This window comes from Simochromis diagramma, unplaced genomic scaffold (genome assembly GCF_900408965.1).
Source record: "Simochromis diagramma unplaced genomic scaffold, fSimDia1.1 OVJJ01000304.1, whole genome shotgun sequence".
Taxonomy (NCBI): domain Eukaryota; kingdom Metazoa; phylum Chordata; class Actinopteri; order Cichliformes; family Cichlidae; genus Simochromis; species Simochromis diagramma.
In genome coordinates this window covers 6,773,209-6,791,944 of record NW_024387030.1, presented here as the reverse complement: position 1 = coordinate 6,791,944, position 18,736 = coordinate 6,773,209, and the positions used below count along the sequence as shown (strand labels likewise).

Below are 18,736 nucleotides of genomic sequence, written 5' to 3'. Positions count from 1 at the left end.
TGTATCTAAAGCTATATGACTGCTACATTTCCTGGATTGAGAATGGAGTGCCGTTGCTCCTGTTGGATTGATTTACCATATAACCAATAATTAAAATGTACATAAAGATACCAATAAAAAATGTCACAGCCAAAATGAAATGACACATACTGCATAAATGGAAAATTACCACTTCCTGAAAACAGTTTAGCTCTTATTATGTCATTGAAATACCACCCCGTGTGTTAAAACCCCTTATAAGGGTTCATATCTTTTTATTTCTCTTTCGGTGTCACATTACTTGTAGTGAAAGTAACCGCAACGCAGTGACATATAATATCCTGTCTTCACACAAGCTGGATTAGACATCGATGGGGCCGCCCCCTCAAATGTAAGATGCAAAGACAGATAAACCTGAGTGTTAAGTCTTGTGTACATAAAAAAGTAAAAAAGAAAGTCCCCAAAGATCCCCCACAGAGGCAGAGGAGAGGTAGCGGTTGGGGTTGTGCTCTTTCAGCTGTAACCAGTGAATGAACTTTGAGTAGAACTCTAAATCCTCAAAATAAGAAGAAAAGTGAATTCCTTAAAAAGCTCCACACCTTTTAGTGTATTTACCATTCAGTGTTTCAAGCACACGTGTGATTATTGCCTTCTTGTTAGTCCTTTTTCTCTGAGTTAACTATTTTCTTTTCTTCCCTGCTCTCCTGCCACCTCCTTCTCCCCCTCTTGTGCTTTCCCTCCCTCAAAGCCTGCGGGGTTTATCTGCAGGGATGAGGGAGAGAGGAGAATGAGGAAGACAAGCACTTTCATGGCTGAGTTGGGAGCTATTAGCCCCCTGTGTGCTCGGACCTGCTCTACCTCCTCTCAGTATTAATCTGCAATGACAGGTTCACTGTTTACCAAATCCACCCAAGATCCTGGGGGATGACTGGCCGGCGCCACTCTGCTCCATTAACCTCTGACCTCCAGCATTACGGCACCAGACCGAGGCCAGGGGCTTGGGGTTAGCTGGCCTGAGCACCCGGCTGGACACCTGTCTGAGGTCCGAGACTGAGCTCCTGTCACACATAAACATTGTGTGCGAAAAGACGTATCTTGGCTGGACTTGGTGCCATTGTTCTCAGAGCTGCGGCTCATATACTTGTGTGTATTTTACATTTTCAGGTTTTACTTTCATTTTGAGAGGGTCTGGCAGTTAAAAGTATATACTTTTGGGAAAATCCCTAAATTATCTGTAAAAATAAAAGTAAAACTAACCTGGAACTTAAGGGCCACAAGTCTGGTTCTGTCCAAAAAGTAGAAAATGACTGTTTCCCTAGGCTTTCAGTTTTTATGCTAAGCTAAACTCACTAGCTCTGCCTCTGTACACTGCAGAGGCAACAAAACACTTTTACAGACCATCAAACTATTCCTTTACTATTCGCTGACTGATTGTCTCAAATGGGTTTCCTGAACTGACTGAGCATAATTTACACCACTATCAAGCTTTGGTGGCTGGTACATGAAGTAGAAATCACTTGAAAGGTTTTGAAACAGCTTTGACAAATTAGAAATCCAAGAGAAGAATAGTGAGGCAGCAGTGCTGCTCCTTCTTTCAATTAGACATCCATGTGTCCTGTAATCCATTTGGCAAACCGCTGCACGATGAGTATTACACATTCTTCCTTTGAAGAATCTCAACTTGTTCTCTAATGTGAGCCTTTCTCTTATACTTGTATATATTTTTCTTGTTTTGTATATATCCCTTTGACTGTATGTATTTCTCCTTTTGCTATTTATTCCTGCCGTCTGCAGTTGCATCCCGAAGTTGATGTGAAACACCTACAATTTTGTTGTACATGCACAATGACAATGAACGAGTATTATGTTCTATTCTATTACAATAAATCCCCTCTTCTTTTCACAACAATCTAAAAACATCTATGAACTGAAAAGTTTTGGCTTTTCGGGGAGGAATGTGAGGGAGGCATGTTGTCCCATTCCTCTCTAAAATTCTGTTCAACAGTCCTGGATCATCTTTGCTATATTTTTCATTTCATGATGCACCGAATGCTTTCATTTGGTGAACGATCTGGACTCCAGGCCATTTCAGCTTCTACAGGGTGGGCCATTTATATGGATACACCATAATAAAATGGGAATGCTTGGTGATATTAAAGTCCTGTTTGTGGCACATTAGTATATGTGAGGGGGCAAACTCCTCAAGATGGGCGGTGACCATGGTGGACATTTAGAACTCGGCCATCTTGGATACAACTTCTGTTTTTTCAATAGGAAGAGGGCCATGTGACACATCAAACTTATTGGTAATGTCACAAGAAAAACAATGGTGTGCTTGGTTTCAACGTAACTTTATTCTTTCATGAGTTATTTACAAGTTTCTGACCACTTATAAAATGTGTTCAATGTGCTGCCCATTGTGTTGGATTGTCAATGCAACCCTCTTCTCGCACTCTTCACACAGTGATAGCAACACGGCAGGAGAAATGCCAGCACAGGCATCCAGTATCCGTAGTTTCAGGTGCTGCATATCTCGTATCTTCACACCATAGACAATTGCCTTCAGATGACCCCAAAGATAAAAGTCTAAGGGGTCAGATCGGGAGACCTTGGGGGCCATTCAACAGGCCCACGACGACCAATCCGCTTTCCAGGAAACTGTTCATCTAGGAATGCTCGGACCTGGCACCCATAATGTGGTGGTGCACCATCTTGCTGAAAAAACTCAGGGAATGTGCCAGCTTCAGTGCATAAAGAGGGAAACACATCATCATGTAGCAATTTCAAATATCCAGTGGCCTTGAGGTTTCCATTGATGAAGAATGGACCCACTATCATTGTACCCCATATGCCACACCAAACCATCACTTTTGTTGTTCCAACAGTCTTGGAGGGATCCATCCAATGTGAGTTAGTGTCAGACCAATAGCGGTGGTTTTGTTTGTTAACTTCACCATTCACATAAAAGTTTCCCTCATTACTGAACAAAATCTTCTGCGTGAACTGAGGGTCCTGTTCCTATCTATGAAGCACCTTGAGGCGACTTATGTTGTGATTTGGCGCTATATAAATAAAATTGAATTGAATTGAATTGTTCCAATTTTTGTTTTGCCCATTCTGCTAATTCTGTGCGCCGATCTGGGTCATCCTCGTTGAGATGCTGCAGTAGCTGGAGTTTGTAAGGGTGCCATTTGTGAGTAGCTAATATCCGCCGAAGGGATGTTCGACTAATGCCACTCTCCAGTGACATGTGGCGAGTGCTACGCTGTGGGTTCTTGCTGAATGAAGCTAGGACAGCCACTGATGTTTCTTCATTAGTGACAGTTTTCTTGCGTCCACATTTTGGCAAATCCAACACTGAACCAGTTTTACGAAACTTAGCAAGCAGTTTGCTGACTGTAGCATGGGAGATGGGTGGTCTCGTAGGGTGTCTTGCATTGAAATCTGCTGCAATGACCCGGTTACTGTGTTCACCAGATATCAACATGATTTCGATCCGCTCCTCACGTGTTAACCTCTTCGACATGTCAATGGCTGTGAACAAAGAGAAACTTGTAAATAACTCATGAAAGAATAAAGTCACGTTGAAACCAAGCACACCATTGTTTTTCTTGTGACATTACCAATAAGTTTGATGTGTCACATGACCCTCTTCCTATTGAAAAAACAAAAGTTGTATCCAAGATGGCCGACTTCTAAAAGGCCACCACGGTCACCATCCATCTTGAGGAGTTTGCCCCCTCACATATACTAATGTGCCACAAACAGGACTTTAATATCACCAAGCATTCCCATTTTATTACGGTGTATCCATATAAATGGCCTACCCTGTAATTTGCTGCTTTATAAGAAAGCCCTCCGCAAAGCCAGAACATCTTACTATTCGTCACCGATTGAAGAAAATAAGAACAACCCCAGGTTTCTCTTCAGCACTGTAGCCAGGCTGACAAAAAGTCAGAGCTCTTTTGAGCCAACCATCCCTTTAATGTTAACTAGTAATGACTTCATGAACTTCTTCACAAATAACATTTTAATCATTAGAGAAAAAATTACCAATAAGCATCCCACAGATGTAATATTATCTACAGATACTCTTAGTACCACTGATGTTAAGTTAGACTCTTTTTCTCCAATTGATCTTTCTGAGTTAACTTCAATAATTACTTCCTCCAAACCATCAACGTGTCTTTTAGACCCCATTCCTACAAAACTGCTCAAAGAATTCCTGCCATTAATTAATTCTTTGATCTTAAATATGATCAACCTATCTCTAATAATCGGCTATGTACCACAGGCCTTCAAGCTAGCTGTAGTTAAACCTTTACTCAAAAAGCCACCTCTAGACCCAGCAGTCTTAGCTAATTATAGGCCAATCTCCAACCTTCCTTTCATATCAAAAATCCTTGAAAGAGTAGTTGTCAAACAGCTAACAGATCATCTGCAGAGGAATGGGTTATTTGAAGAGTTTCAGTCAGGTTTCAGAGCTCATCACAGCACAGAAACAGCTTTAGTGAAGGTTACAAATGATCTTCTTATGGCCTCTGACAGTGGACTCATCTCTGTGCTTGTCCTGCTAGACCTTAGTGCAGCATTCGATACTGTTGACCATAATATCCTATTAGAGCGATTAGAACATGCTGTAGGTATTACAGGTACTGTGCTAGGTACTGTGCTGCAGTGGTTTGTATCATATCTATCTAATAGACTCCAATTTGTACATGTAAATGGAGAGTTCTCTTCACACACTGAGGTTAATTATGGAGTTCCACAGGGTTCAGTGCTAGGACCAATTCTGTTTACATTATACATGCTTCCCTTAGGTAGCATCATTAGAAGACATAAGTTTTCACTGCTATGCAGATGACACCCAGCTCTATCTATCTATGAAGCCAGATAACACACACCAATTAGTTAAACTGCAGGAATGTCTTAAAGACATAAAGACCTGGATGGCTGCTAACTTTCTGCTTCTTAATTCAGATAAAACTGAGGTTATTGTACTCGGCCCTGAAAATCTTAGAAATATGGTGTCTAACCAGATTCTTACTCTGGATGGCATTACCTTGGCCTCCAGTAACGCTGTGAGGAACCTTGGAGTCATTAAGTTTTACCAGGACATGTCCTTCAACGCACATATTAAACAAATATGTAAGACTGCGTTCTTCCATTTGCACAACATCTCTAAAGTTAGAAATATCCTGTCTCTTAGTGACGCTGAAAAACTAGTTGATGCATTTATTACTTCCAGGCTGGACTACTGCAATTCATTGTTATCAGGATGTCCAAAAAACTAGCTGAAAAGCCTTCAGCTAATCCAAAATGCTGCAGCAAGAGTACTGACAGGGACTAGAAAGAGAGAGCATATTTCTCCTGTTTTGGCTTCCCTTCATTGGCTTCCTGTTAAATCCAGAATTGAATTCAAAATCCTGCTCCTCACATACAAGGTCTTAAATAATCAGGCCCCATCTTATCTTAATGACCTTGTAGTACCACATCACCCTATTAGAGCACTTCGCTCTCGCACTGCAGAACTACTTGTGGTTCCTAGAGTATTTAAAAGTAGAATGGGAGGGAGAGCCTTCAGTTTTCAGGCCCCTCTTCTGTTAAAACATTCCTTTTTTCTAAAGCATATAGTTAGGGCTGGACCAGGTGACCCTGGATCCTCCCTTAGTTATGCTGCAATAGACGTAGGCTTCCGGGGATTCCCATGATGCATTGAGTTTTTCCTTTCCAGTCACCTTTCTCACTCACTATGTGTTAATAGACATCTCTGCATTGAATCATATCTGTTATTAACCTCTGTCTCTCTTCCACAGCATGTCTTTTATCCTGTTTTCCTTCTCTCACCCCAACCGGTCGCAGCAGATGGCCGCCCCTCGCTGAGCCTGGTTCTGCTGGAGGTTTCTTCCTGTTAAAAGGGAGTTTTTCCTTCTCACTATCGCCAAAGTGCATGCTCACAGGGGGTCCTATGATTGTTGGGTTTTTATCTATGAAGCGCCTTGAGGTGACTTTTGTTGTGATTTGGCGCTTCATAGATAAAATCGAATTGAATTGAATTGAATCTTTTTATCTAGGCAACTCTGTCTCTCTAAGATGCTCTTTTGATTCCCAGTCGTGTTACTGACCTGTTGCCAATTAAACATTGGGTTACTTAATGTAATCCCTGGTTCTTTGATAACAGAGTGAGGTGTTTCACTATGGGAATCACCTCGGCGTGACCAACTACGGAAGCTGCAATGACACCACGTGTGTCTATGACACCCCCGTTGAGCCATGCTCAGGGCTCTGCCTCCTCATTCTAACACGGCCGACCAGCTCCTCCTAACTCATTCCAAGCAGATTTCTTTCCGTGCCTAAGGAAGGAGGGAAATTTTGGTGAAACACCTCACTCTGTTATCAAAAAAACAGGGATTACGTTAAGTAACCCAACGTTCTTTTTCTAACTTTGCTCAGTGTTTCACTATGGGAGATATGGCCCAGTCCCAGATTGCGCCAGCTCCCAAAGCTACGCTCCAGTACTACTCCAGGATTTCAGGTCGAACCTGAGGCACCAGAATCCAGCACTGCCTGAGCCAGGGATAACTGTGCAACATCCAGCCGATAGAACAGGACAAACGTGTGTGGCATAGCCCAGCTTGCCGCTGCACAAATATCCTGGACTGATACACCTCTGAACAAAGCCCAGGATGTGGCCACACCCCTAGTGGAGTGAGCTCGAAGTCCCGGGGGGGCCTGCAAGCCCTTACAGCTATAAGCCAGAGCTATGGCCTCTACAATCCAATGAGCTAGCTCCTGGCGTGATAAGGGCCTGCCCTTGTGAGGGGAGGCCCAGGAAACTAACAGCTGATCTGACTTCCTGAATCCAGCTGTTCTGTCAACATAAGTCCCCAAGGCCCGGACAGGGCACAAAGTGTTCAGCCTCTGCTCCCTCTCTGAGGAGAATGGAGGGGGGTGAAAAGCCAGGAGCTCTACTGTAGAGCTCCTGTATGATGTTTCCAACACTTTAGGGACAAAGGCTGGGTTAGGCCTCAGATGTGCCTTAGAGAGTCCCGGGGCCAGCTGTAGACAAGAGGGGTGAATAGACAGAGCCTGTAATTCACTAACTCGCTTGGCTGTGGTTAGAGCCAACAGCAGAGCGGTTTTAAGAGAGAGAAACTTCAACCCTACTGCCCCAATAGGCTCAAAAGGGTGGTGGGAGAGAGCATCTAAAATGACTGACAGATCCCATAAAGGGACCAGTGGTCTAGAGACTGGGAGCGTTCGACGTGCCCCTCTCATGAGGCGACATACAAGGGGGTGCTGACCAGCCGGTTTATCACCAAACCCCACGTGGCAGGCTGAAATAGCTGCTAAATAGACCTTTATGGTGGAAAAAGCTCTCCTTTTGTCCAGCAAGTCTTGAAGAAAACACAACAGCTCCACCACTGAACACTGAAAAGGGATTATCTGCTTTTCATGGCACCACTCTTCAAAAACACGCCATTTACTGCTGTAAATGGAACGAGTGGAGGAGGCTCTGGTATTCTGAATGGTCTCAATAACCTTCGGAGGCATGCCTGCTGCCTTCAAATTCCACCTTTGGGCCAGGCCCAGAGAGCAACCTGGTCTGGATGGGGATGGTATATCTCCCCACGCACCTGAGACAGAAGGTCCCTGCGGATGGGGAGCGGCCATGGCTTGTCCACCAGAAGCTGGATGATTTCTGCTATCCAGTGTTTGGATGGCCACCGTGGAGCTATTAAAATCAGTGACAGCCCCTGATCCCTCACTCTGATCAGTGTTGGGGAGATCAGGCTGAGGGGAGGGAAAGCATACAGCAGAGTTTTTGGCCATGGATGGGCCAGCGCATCCACGCCCAGTGGCGCATCTGCGTCTGACAGGGAGAAAGACAGAGGGCACTGTGTGTTTTCTTGCGAGGCGAAGAGGTCTACGGCAGCCCGGCCGTATCTCTGCCAAATCTGCTCCACCACCTGTGGGTGAAGCCTCCATTCTCCGAACCGTGGATTTCCTCTGGACAGGAGGTCCGCCCCCCTGTTCAGAATTCCTGGTACGTGAGTTGCCCAAAGGGAGAGGAGCCGAGTGCTGCTCCACACAATTATTTCCCTGGCTAATCTGTGTAGCTGCCGGGAATGGGTGCCGCCCTGGCGGTTGATATAAGCAACTAGAGTGGAGTTGTCTGTTTTCAGTAAAACATGTTGTCCCCGGAGATACAGCAGAAAATGCCATAAGGCTTGGAGAACCGCGCGGAGCTCCAGCACATTTATGTGATTCATAGCGAGTCTCTGTGACCAAACGCCATTCACTGCTCTGTCCATCATAGTGGCACCCCAACCTGACAGGGATGCATCTGTGGTCAGTGTCACCCTCGATGATACTGCCCCGAGAGGTACCCCCGCAGCGAGAGCTGTCGGGCTCCTCCAAGGCCGGAGAGCCGCGATACACGGCTGCATTATTTTTACACCATGACTGAGATGTCGGCGAGGGCACAGCTGCAGAGAAGCGACCCACCGCTGAAAATCTCTCATCATAAGCAGCCCCAAATGTACCACCGATATCACCGAGGCCATGAGGCAGAGGAGGCGGAGACAGAGTTGGAACCGCACGACTTTCCCCAGCTGAAAACGGGAAAGACAGCGAGTGAAGGATGCGATCCTCCGCTTTGAAAGTGCGATACGATAGGAGATGGAGTCTATTCTGAGCCCCCTGTAAACTGTGCAGGTTCCAAGTGGCTCTTTTTCAGGTTGATTGTGAACCCGAGCTCTGTGAGGTGATTCACTACCACCTCGGAGTCTTTGATCGCCTGCTCGCACAATCGTGAGCATATTAGATAATCGTCTATGTAAGAGAAGATTCTGATGCTGCTGTTCCTTAACGGAGACAGTGCTGCCTCCAATCATTTGCTGAACACCCTTGGAGCTAAGGATAGCCTGAATGGGATAGTTTGAAACTCGTACGCTACGCTCTGATAAGCAAACCTGAGATATTTCTTGTGTGGAGGATAAATGGCGATGTGAAAATATGTGTCTGATAGGTTGATTGTAACAAACCAATCGCCTGTGTGAATTGAGCGACAAAGCATCTTGTGTGTGAGCATTCTGAACGTGTACTTTCTCAAATGCTTGTTTAACACACGCAGATCCAGAATAGGACGGCGCGATGTTCCGTCCTTTTTCGGGATGAGGAAATAGTGGGAGTAAAAGCCCTGCTGAGCTTCTTTGCTTGGAACCGCTCTGATCGCCTGTTTGTGTAACAGGGAGGATATTTCCTCCTCCAGCACATTCGCTGAATCGCGACTGGCCACAGAAGCTAACACTCCGCTGAATCTCGGTGGTTTTAACGCAAATTGTAGTCTGTAACCATGGGAAATGGTTGACAAGACCCAGGGATGAACTGCTCATGCGCGCCACCCCTGTCTCCCGGAAGGAGTTGGGGCTCTCCCCCTCGGGAAGAGCGTGAGCTCCCCTTGCTGGGAACAAAGGCAAATGGCAGTGATTTTCTTTTGTTTTTATTTTGAAACTGGGGGGACATTCTGCCCTTGGCAAACTGCCTGGCTGCAGAAATGCACATTTTATTTCTTTTGTTACCCCCAAAACACAGTGAAGTGTCTGGTGACTCTGGGCAGTGCTTGGTGACACAGACAGAGTGCTTAGGAGTGCTTGGTGACACTGCACCATTTGTCCACAAGTCTGTCCTCCCTGAACTGGAGGAGGAGACTGAGAGTGTGCTCCTAGTGAACTGGAAACTTCCAGAGACCCTGAACCTTGGAGTGATTTGGTTACCCCTTCTAACACCTTCCTTCTCTTTGGGGGAGAAGGGAGGGGTGACACCGAATGTTGCAGGTGTGCTAGGCTGACCGCTTCTTTTCCCCTCTCCGGGGTGTGACGGCTTGTTCTTTGCAGCAGCTGCTGCGAAGGAATGCTTGCCCCAAGGTCTTCGGTTCTCTACTTTAGCCTGGTGGGCAGATTGCGGGCCTCCTGCTCCTCTCTGCATTCTGACCCCACTCCGTCCCCCTCTCACAGCTGCTGCTGTTGCGGCAAAGCCAGCTCTTGGCACCTGCTGGGGCTGAGAGTTAGGTTTTCTGGGTAAGCAGAGGTTGAAGGCTGCATTAAGCGAGCATACTGACTGTGCAGCATATTTGTACATCCTTTGATAAATCGTGAGGCGATCCATCTTGTTGGGCAAAGAAATGCTAGAAGAAGCTGAGATTACCCTGAGGATAGGGTGAAGGTGATACGCCACTGAAGGCTCCACTGCTGGGGGTTCGGTCAGCCCCAGTTCACCCATCCCCTGGATCTCAAGCTTAGAGCAGCCCTTGGTCGGAAGCTTGCTTTTAAAAGGGCTTGACCAATAGCGACTAATTTCTTTCATGCAGGCCGGGACTGCTGGCAGAAGCTGCTTCGATGACGGCAAGGCTGGTGGGAGCCTCTTGCCATCATACAGGTCGCGTTCTGCCCATTCGGCATCCTGGGCGGCTGGCCATGGGATGCCTAGCTTGGCGGCACCCCGTTTGCAGACCTCATACAAATTGCTGTCCACCGGGGTGCAACTTCAGCCCCACTTGGTGGCCTGGACTGCTGGGAAAGAAAGGTAGAGTCATCCTCCTGTTCCTCATCCATATCCTCCAGGTGGAGGAGGTCGGAGTCGGCATCGCCCTCCACGTCCTCGCCACCCAGCTAGCCCACGTTTTGATCGAGGAGGTCCTCGGATGATGGGGGCATGAGCGGGGACTCTTCTTCCATCATGTCCGCCCAGCTTGTAGAGGCTCGCGGATGATGGATATCGCTCGTAGCAGTAGCAGCCGAAAGGCAGGGGTCCTGACTGTTCGTTACTGCTACTCTCAGCCTCCTTTCCAGGACTTTCTCTGGCATCAAAACACAGTGTGGGCATCCCTGAGGGTCCGCCAGTGAAGCCTGAGCATGCTTGGCACCCATACAGACGATACACATTGGATTAGGGTCCCTGCCCGAGATGGTGGCAGCGCATGATGTGGGGCACGGACGGGATGCAGCCTCTTTGGCCGTCGGCTCCGAGCTTTTGGCGGGGGTAGGAGCCATAGACATGGTTAGCGAAAAGGGGTGAGACTAGGCTACACCAGGCTCGTCTCGACACGTTAGCCCGTAAGTAGCTGGGACTAGCAGCGGGAGTTAAAATCTGAGCTAGTCGCCACGGGAGTCAGCTCGTCGTGACACGTTAGCTGCACTCCGCTAGCCAATATTGTTAGCAACTTAATGCTAACCAAACCCTAGGTCGACTAACAAGCTGATGCTAGTGAGACCCTAATGTGGTTTGTGGCCTGCTAACAAGTTAACGCTAGCCGGACACGGAACGAACAGCTCGCCGTAACGCGTTAGCCCGAGTTACACAGCGTCGGCTACCTCGCTAACTAAAACCAGGAACCGCTGGGACAGCTCACCTGACGCGGTTGCTGTTCCACAGTGTAACTCTAAGTACACTTCTTTCGAAGGACTTACTCAGCACTATCCAAACTGGAACCGGAAAAACTGTGTTCGGTGGCTTACTCCTACACGGGATGCCTGAGAACTGCTAAGCAGCTAATCAAGTTAGCCTGAATGTGCTGAGGGAGCTCAAAGTAGTTTCTCACAGGAAGAAAGCAAGAATGAGTTAGGAGGAGCTGGTCGGCCGTGTTAGAATGAGGGGGTGGAGCCCTGAGCATGGCTCGACAGGTCTGTCATAGACAGACGTGGTGTCATTGTAGCTTCCGTAGTTGGTCACGCCGAGGCGATTCCCATAGTGAAACACCGAGCGAAGTTAGAAAAAGAACTAATAGTTGCGAAATATTCCTCCAGCTGTTTCTTGTAGTACCACTTACTTTTCCAGCTATTTGCTACTCCTGTCTGAGCAGCAAAAATAGCTTTGAGACATGTTTGTTTAAAATCTAATTTAAAATAATCCTAACATTGCAAACCAATGTTTTATTTGCATTTTACACAGCCTTTTTGAAATTGCTCATTATGCCAAGTCAGTTTGCTGACTCTTGTACTGTTAGGATTTTAGCATGTCAGAGATTGAAGTTCTATCATTGAAGTAAAACAAAAACATACATAAAATTTCAGTTAAGCTTGAGGGCCTTTTACTTGTTCTCTGAATAGTCCCTTACTGGTAACATCTTCAAATCAAATATGTTTATTTGTCTGTCCAAAAGTGCTGTTTAGCACAAAAAATCTTCTATCTTCCTCCAGATTTCCACATGAGCTTACAATATTCTGCCAAACCAAGATTGATTTGTTTATTTCACAGAAAGTCTTTGTGTATTTGTGCTTGTATTGCCCTTGGATGGGGATAAATCGGGATTTAGCAACATTTGACCGTGTTGCTTCCCCTCTGTTACTAAAGTTTGATAAGACTACACAAAAGCAGATTGTGTTTTGCTTTGGAGAGTTATACTCTTTAGTTACAGTTATCTCCTTTTCCCCAAATAATGCAACTTTTGTCAGTGATCGAGAAAGGTTAAATATAAAATAAGCAAAACAATCAACTTATTAAGGCTGGATTCGGGTTAATATCCCCCCAAAATAATCTTATAAGTTATTAGTAACATTAACAATTTTACCATTAAAGACATGTTTTTTCACACTCCCTAAAGCATTAAAGTTATAAACTAAACTTTGTTAGACCACAAACCAAACCTTACCAAAAGAGCATGCAGAGCTGCACCTTCTACTTTGCACCAGATGACATTTAAACATAGATAACTCAGTATTCCTCCTCACCACGTTCTTGTGAAGCACAAGATCTCTGACTGATCTTAAAATGTTTACTTTGTGGTTTTACAAGGGTTCAATATGGACCAAAGCAGGCCTGCGGACTTGTGCGTCAAAGTAAAGTAAGAGACATGTTCAGCTGAAGGTAAACAACTATGAAAAAATGCATTCTGCATTTGTTGAGAATGCATTCTGATGCATGTTGCAGAGAAAAGACAAATCTTTCGAACAAAATCATCTTCTTTGCTGCTAATAGTTTTAAAACAACTGTTGTGTTCACATTCCATGTTGACACTGAGAGCGGATGTTTTGATATGCATGCATACACAGACTTTTTATTCAGTAAAACCATGCGGGAAAAAATGTCAATAAAATGAAATAAAGTTCATAGCAACCATCTAGGCACACATGCTAATAGTAAAGATCTGCAAGAGTGCACATCTCATTGTACAGTCATAATGCACACACCCTCACACACACACATTTCCCAGCAGACTGGTGGCCTGCTGCAAAAAATTACCAGCATGCACATTCATATGCAGTCACATGCATGTAATCACACACACATGCACACTTCTGAAGCCAAACACACTCAGTCTCCCGGCCTGACACGAATAGTGACAAAGCACCAGGTTCTTCCATCAACAGCCTGCAGAGTCACTCCCTCTCCCAATCTGACCTCTGACCTTGATGACAACAGACTGTCATCACCGTCACTCCTGGTAGGTAAACACTACATCCTACAAAAGCCAGCAGACACACAGAATGGTGTGTGTGTCTTTGTGTTAATGTATGCTCACTTTAATGTGTGTGCGCTGTCCTGTTTAAACATTTGTTGTTGTTGTTGTTTTTGGTTTGTCCTTTACCCTGCTTTTTTATTTAACCCTCATGTGTCTTGTTTTATCCCCTCTGCCCTTTAAATAACTAGTTCCTGAATCCAGTCCACCTGCAGCCAGGACTGAGAGCCAACACTCTTTGATTTTTCTGCTGAATGTTCAGGAAAAAGCAAGGTTTAGGGCACACAAGCGTTGCCAAAAAGAGAAATATTTACCCGGAGTGACGCAAGTAGTGCCCCGCTATTGAACCACTCTCAGCTATATTTAGAAGTTCCTCACCACCAGACCAAACTGCTGCTCTCATCAAGATAACATGAAAGACGTAAAATGAATCTTCTTAGCCCCCTACCCGCTTCAAAGTTAACCCTCTCTGCAGATTCCTGCTGTTAGCAACTGATCCGTCACCTTACACATGTGGAAAACCAGACCGTTCTGTCCCAATTACACTGACAGCTCATGTTCTTCCCTTGAAACCTCATAAACTCACTTCATTATTAAAAGGCATTGGACACAATCAGTGAGTGAAGTTTGGACGACAAGAACAAACACATTTGCAACGCTCATGCTTGGTTTCCACAAATCATATATAAGTGTTTATGGGATTTTTCCACAAATTAAACAAATAAAGACGGGGGTGGGTTTGGGCTAGAGGGGAAAAGGGATCGGGGGAGGCAAGGCTCTTGGATGCTGTACGAGCCAGAGCCTGGAACCAGCTGAGGACTCCTCCTCTCCCAGGAGAATCTTCATGTTATGGCCAGCTGGAAACTATTGACAGGACTTTGGGGTTAGTGAGCAACAGAGGAAAGGGTCTTGGTGGAGAGATCACTGGGCCCTGCCTGTCTTGATGAATCCATTTTCTGCAACCAAAGTAAGACCAGAAACCAAGGAAGATGAAGAAGTATGTGTCATATACTGCTGTAATATATTTTCATGCTGGGAGTGTGAAAAAAAAGAAAGACAGACTGAGTGTGAGTCATCAGCTGCATTTCCCGAAAGAGTTCTAGAGAGAGGGGGGGAAAGAAGGATCATCTCCAAATGGGATATATCGTCATTCACGAAAATCAAAAGTTTACATGACTTTGTGACATCCAGTCACAAGGAAAGAAAATGAGAACTACTTCAGCACAAAAACAACTTTTTCAGACGAGTAGGATGAAGACACTGTGCTGATTTGAGTCATCCAGCGCTTGACACTTTGGCGTAATGTTTGAGCAAATCAAGCCTGTGTTGAATTACTGCCATTTTTGCAAAACGTCAAATGGGGAAGTGGTTTTTGAATCTTTGAAACTCAGCTTTTGATGGGTACAAGAAGCATGTGGGTGTTCTCTGGTGCTTTTTGAGTTTATCTCTGACATTTTTAAGACTGGAATCAAAAACCACTCGATTTGGCGTTTTGTCTCAAGTTGTAAGAGGTGGGAGAAACAACAAACAGGGAGAAACAAATCCCAGAAAAAGACAGACCACCAGGTTTTTAAGAGCCAGAGCAGCACAAACAACCTCCATCATCAGGCCATATCACACTGAACAGCAGCTTTACTCAACATTGCGATTACCACATCAACAAAAGAAGGCTTCTCCATGACATCAGCCCTCTGTTTTTGCCATCCACTTGAAAAAAAACAACAATGAGCACTTGGCAATGCAAATTTAATGAGTGAATCATCAGTTTCTCAATAAGGAAAAGAACACTCTCCTAAAATGGAAACATTTGAACAAAACACACGAGTAAAGCAGACTTGATTTCATTCTCGTGAACTAAAGGAGGCATTCTATCCCTTTCTCAAGCACCTTGTTTTATACACGGGGCCTCACAAAGATCTGTCACTTTGATATCCTAAATTCAAGCATGAAGTAATTCATTTCACAACAAGTTCTCTTCCTTTCTGGACTCTGGATGCACATTTTCTATTTTTGTTATTGTTTTACCTGAGCCATGTGGACATCTGTTTTCCATTTCCATTGGTCAAAACCAGAAGGGCATGACTTTCCAACTCCCAAATAACATTTTACTAAAGTATCCAGCAGCAGCAAATATTGGTATTGCCATCAAGTTAAACTACTGTGAACCATGTTTCAAAACATCAATAGTGAGTTGGCTTGTAATGGCACCATCACATTGGTTAATGCAGCTTCAATATTGGCTCGTACACCAATCTTAAACTATATATTTAAATAATTAAATTTAAAGAAATGTAAAAAAAAAAAAAAAAAAGAGCTTAAAGTTTATACAGCATGTTATGCATCAAACAACAGTGGCAAAGCTTCACACATCAATGAGCAGCAGAGATATACCCAGATTTCTTTCTGTGAACTTGACTGACTCTAGGAGATTACATCTTTTAGAAACTTTCCCGAGATTCGTACCTGCACCTGTTCCTGAAGTCAGCAGGCAACAGAATAAAATCTGTGTTGTGTCCATTTTTTACTCATGTTTAGGTTGTTTAGGTTGATGTTTGTGTTCTGAGTTTTCAAAACAGGCACATCCCACAGCAGAGAGTCTAACAAATGATTGCAAGAGCATGATCAGAGTGTTTGGGTTTTTCTACAGCCATGCCCCTGGGATAGTGGTCACAGCCTGGTGGGAGTCTACTCATGTTTTAATTCCAATTGGCTTCCTTTCTTGGAGATGATTAGAAAGTCTGCTGTTCATTACAGATGTTTTTTTCTTTTTCTTTTTTGAGTGGAAAAGAAAATGATTCTCCATCTGACTATTTTGGTTTGCATATGATGGCAGTACAACAGAGAGACAGAATCCTCATCACCTCTCTTTTGTGCCATGCTATGCTGTAGGTGCACATGCAACTGCACGTGCACCTGAAACTAGATATGGCATTTACCGTGAGTGGAAAAATACCCAAGAGTAATGGCATCAAAAGCAGTGCACAAGCAAGTTTGTTGTGTTTTTTTTTCCACAGTTATGGCACAGGAAATTGCTTAATCAGCAATGCCTTTTCACAGCAGTGCAGTTGTTTACACTAACCCTTCACTAACTTTCCTGTTTTGGCATCACTGGTTAACACAAGGTAACAATATAGGATTCTTTTACCTTACAAAAAGAGCTACAAAGTCAATTTGATGCTTCGCTGACTTGAGATAAAACAACTAGCATGTCTTTCCTATGATTCCCAACCTTCCAGTAAGTTGAAAGTATTAAAGTACATTCAGACTATGGACAGCTAACTAAGCTAAAGGCTAACAAAACCAGAAAAATCCTCCTGTCAAAGCTCTGGCTAGTATGTCTTTTGTGTTCATGCACTTGCTAAAGTTTGTACTGCATTTCTAAAGCTTTTGACTTTTTTTTTTTGTTGTTTTATTTTTATTTTTATTTTAGTTTTTTGTTTTGTATTGTTTTGTTTTTTTTAAATCATGAGCCAAGTTAGGTTTAGTTGTTACATCTTCCTGGAAAGCGATACAATCTGATTTCCTAAACCTTTGCTGGTACAGATAACATAGGTTTCTTCATTCTTATTTGAGCTGGGGAGTTTTATCCCCCAGAAAGTAAAAGGTTTTATCACCATAACACTGACAGGGGTTCACAGACCTAAACACCTGATTGGGCAACACCTTGAATCACATTGAGAGCTTCATGAACAACAGAGGCAGCAAAGAGAGATTTGAAGAAGTGAATGAAATTGAGGAAAACCCACCTGACCAAGAAAGCGCAGCCCAGTTATCAACTCACAGGGGCCTATAGGAAAGCACAGAGTTTTTTCAGCTGGGGCACATGTAACACTGAGCTACTTGTGTTGATCTATGGACAGTAAAATTGCTGGTGGAACTAAAAGGCTGCGTTCCCATTCAAACTTGAAGCCTAGCAGAATGGAATCATGCAATTGCAACTTGGTTCCACAGGGGGCGCTGTTGCCTCTGCTCAACAAAATGCTCCAGACTCCTGTTTTAAGGAGATTAGGGGAAATGTGCTGCTTTTTTGCTTTGACCTGCTCTTGGCAAAAGAAATGAAAAGACAAAGGGTAAGAGGATTTCAGGAGGCAAGAGAAGAGGAGTTACTGTCAAGGATATCCCCGGGATAAGAGATGCAGCAAGAGCCATCCTCTGTGCAACAGATGATGACACTAGGGAGTTTCCTCTTGGACTTTGGCTTGCCTAACATGGTCATAAAGACCTGTTCCAGCAGCAAACCCGAGGGCCAACAAACACCTCAGCGGTGAGGAAAACAGGGTGTCATCTCTGTCAGTGATCCTGCACTCCTTCAAACGATGCCCTCATTCATTTATATAACCATTAAATCAGTGGCAGATGTGAAAGAATAACAGTCGGAGGTTGGGTAAGCAAGATGCAGACAGAAAAGGAAATAAAACAAAAGGTGGAAGGTGTTTTTCCAGTATAACTTGTGCAAAACATCAGCGAGTGCAGTCTGCAGGTAATGAAGTAAGGTGTTATTAAAGGCAGATGTTGCTTTAAAAATCACAAATATGCTCTGTTATGGTCATATATCTCGGTGTGTTTGTGTTTCACAATTAAAACATTTACAGACTGTGAGAGGCTTGCTTTTAATTTCACGTCAGATTCAAATTTTTCTTATGAGTTCATGGGAGAAATATGTTAACACGCGCCAGTTTCAAGGCCTCCGGTTGATGCACTTGAAGAAGCGAACATCTATTCTGACTAATGTGTTCGTTCGAACACACTGATCACATCAATAAAGTCACTCAAACAAGATAAAATACTGTTTCAGTTTGATAGTGGTTGAGAAATGACATAGTTTACTACTTATCACCATAAAAACTGACAGCTAATTGGAATAATTTATTTGATTATTAAATGGAATAATATTTCAGTTCTTTTTTCGAAGGATTGGAGGTTACTGAAGACAAAATTACAGACTTTGTTTACTGTAATGATAAATGTTGAATACCGGCAAGAGAAACAATGCGCTTATTATGAGACTAATTTTCAGTTTCCTGTGTAGTCCCTCAAGTCAGTCTATTGTCTGTCCAACTCTTGATATTGTGACATTGTTTCCTTTGCTGAGCCAATTCAGCCCTTTTAAACATAAGCGAGCGGTGAGCTATGTCCACAGGCGTGCAGCCCACCGCCAGAACCTGAAGTGCAGCACGTATGGAGGAAACCGCTCCAGTTGGAGAAATCGAATCCATCTATGGGGAATATCCCAAAATAAACCCCTCTGTTCTCCCATATCGGGCCTTGTATAAATAAGATAGCACTGCAGGCACACTG

General features: G+C 44.2%; 2 protein-coding genes across 2 annotated transcripts; both read right to left on the bottom strand.

The window, feature by feature from the left end:
- Positions 1-5,855: 5,855 nt before the first annotated feature.
- Positions 5,856-8,703, bottom strand: LOC120740492. The gene has a single exon (XM_040042897.1). The coding sequence runs from the start codon at positions 8,203-8,205 to the stop codon at positions 6,511-6,513; it is 1,695 nt and encodes a 564-aa protein (XP_039898831.1). The 5' UTR covers positions 8,206-8,703; the 3' UTR covers positions 5,856-6,510.
- A 550-nt stretch (positions 8,704-9,253) lies between these two features.
- On the bottom strand, positions 9,254-11,039 carry LOC120739743. Its single transcript, XM_040041617.1, has 2 exons — positions 10,662-11,039; positions 9,254-10,470 (listed from the first exon to the last, which is right to left on the bottom strand). The coding sequence occupies exons 1-2, from the start codon at positions 11,037-11,039 to the stop codon at positions 9,313-9,315; spliced, it is 1,536 nt and encodes a 511-aa protein (XP_039897551.1). The 3' UTR covers positions 9,254-9,312.
- Positions 11,040-18,736: the final 7,697 nt, after the last annotated feature.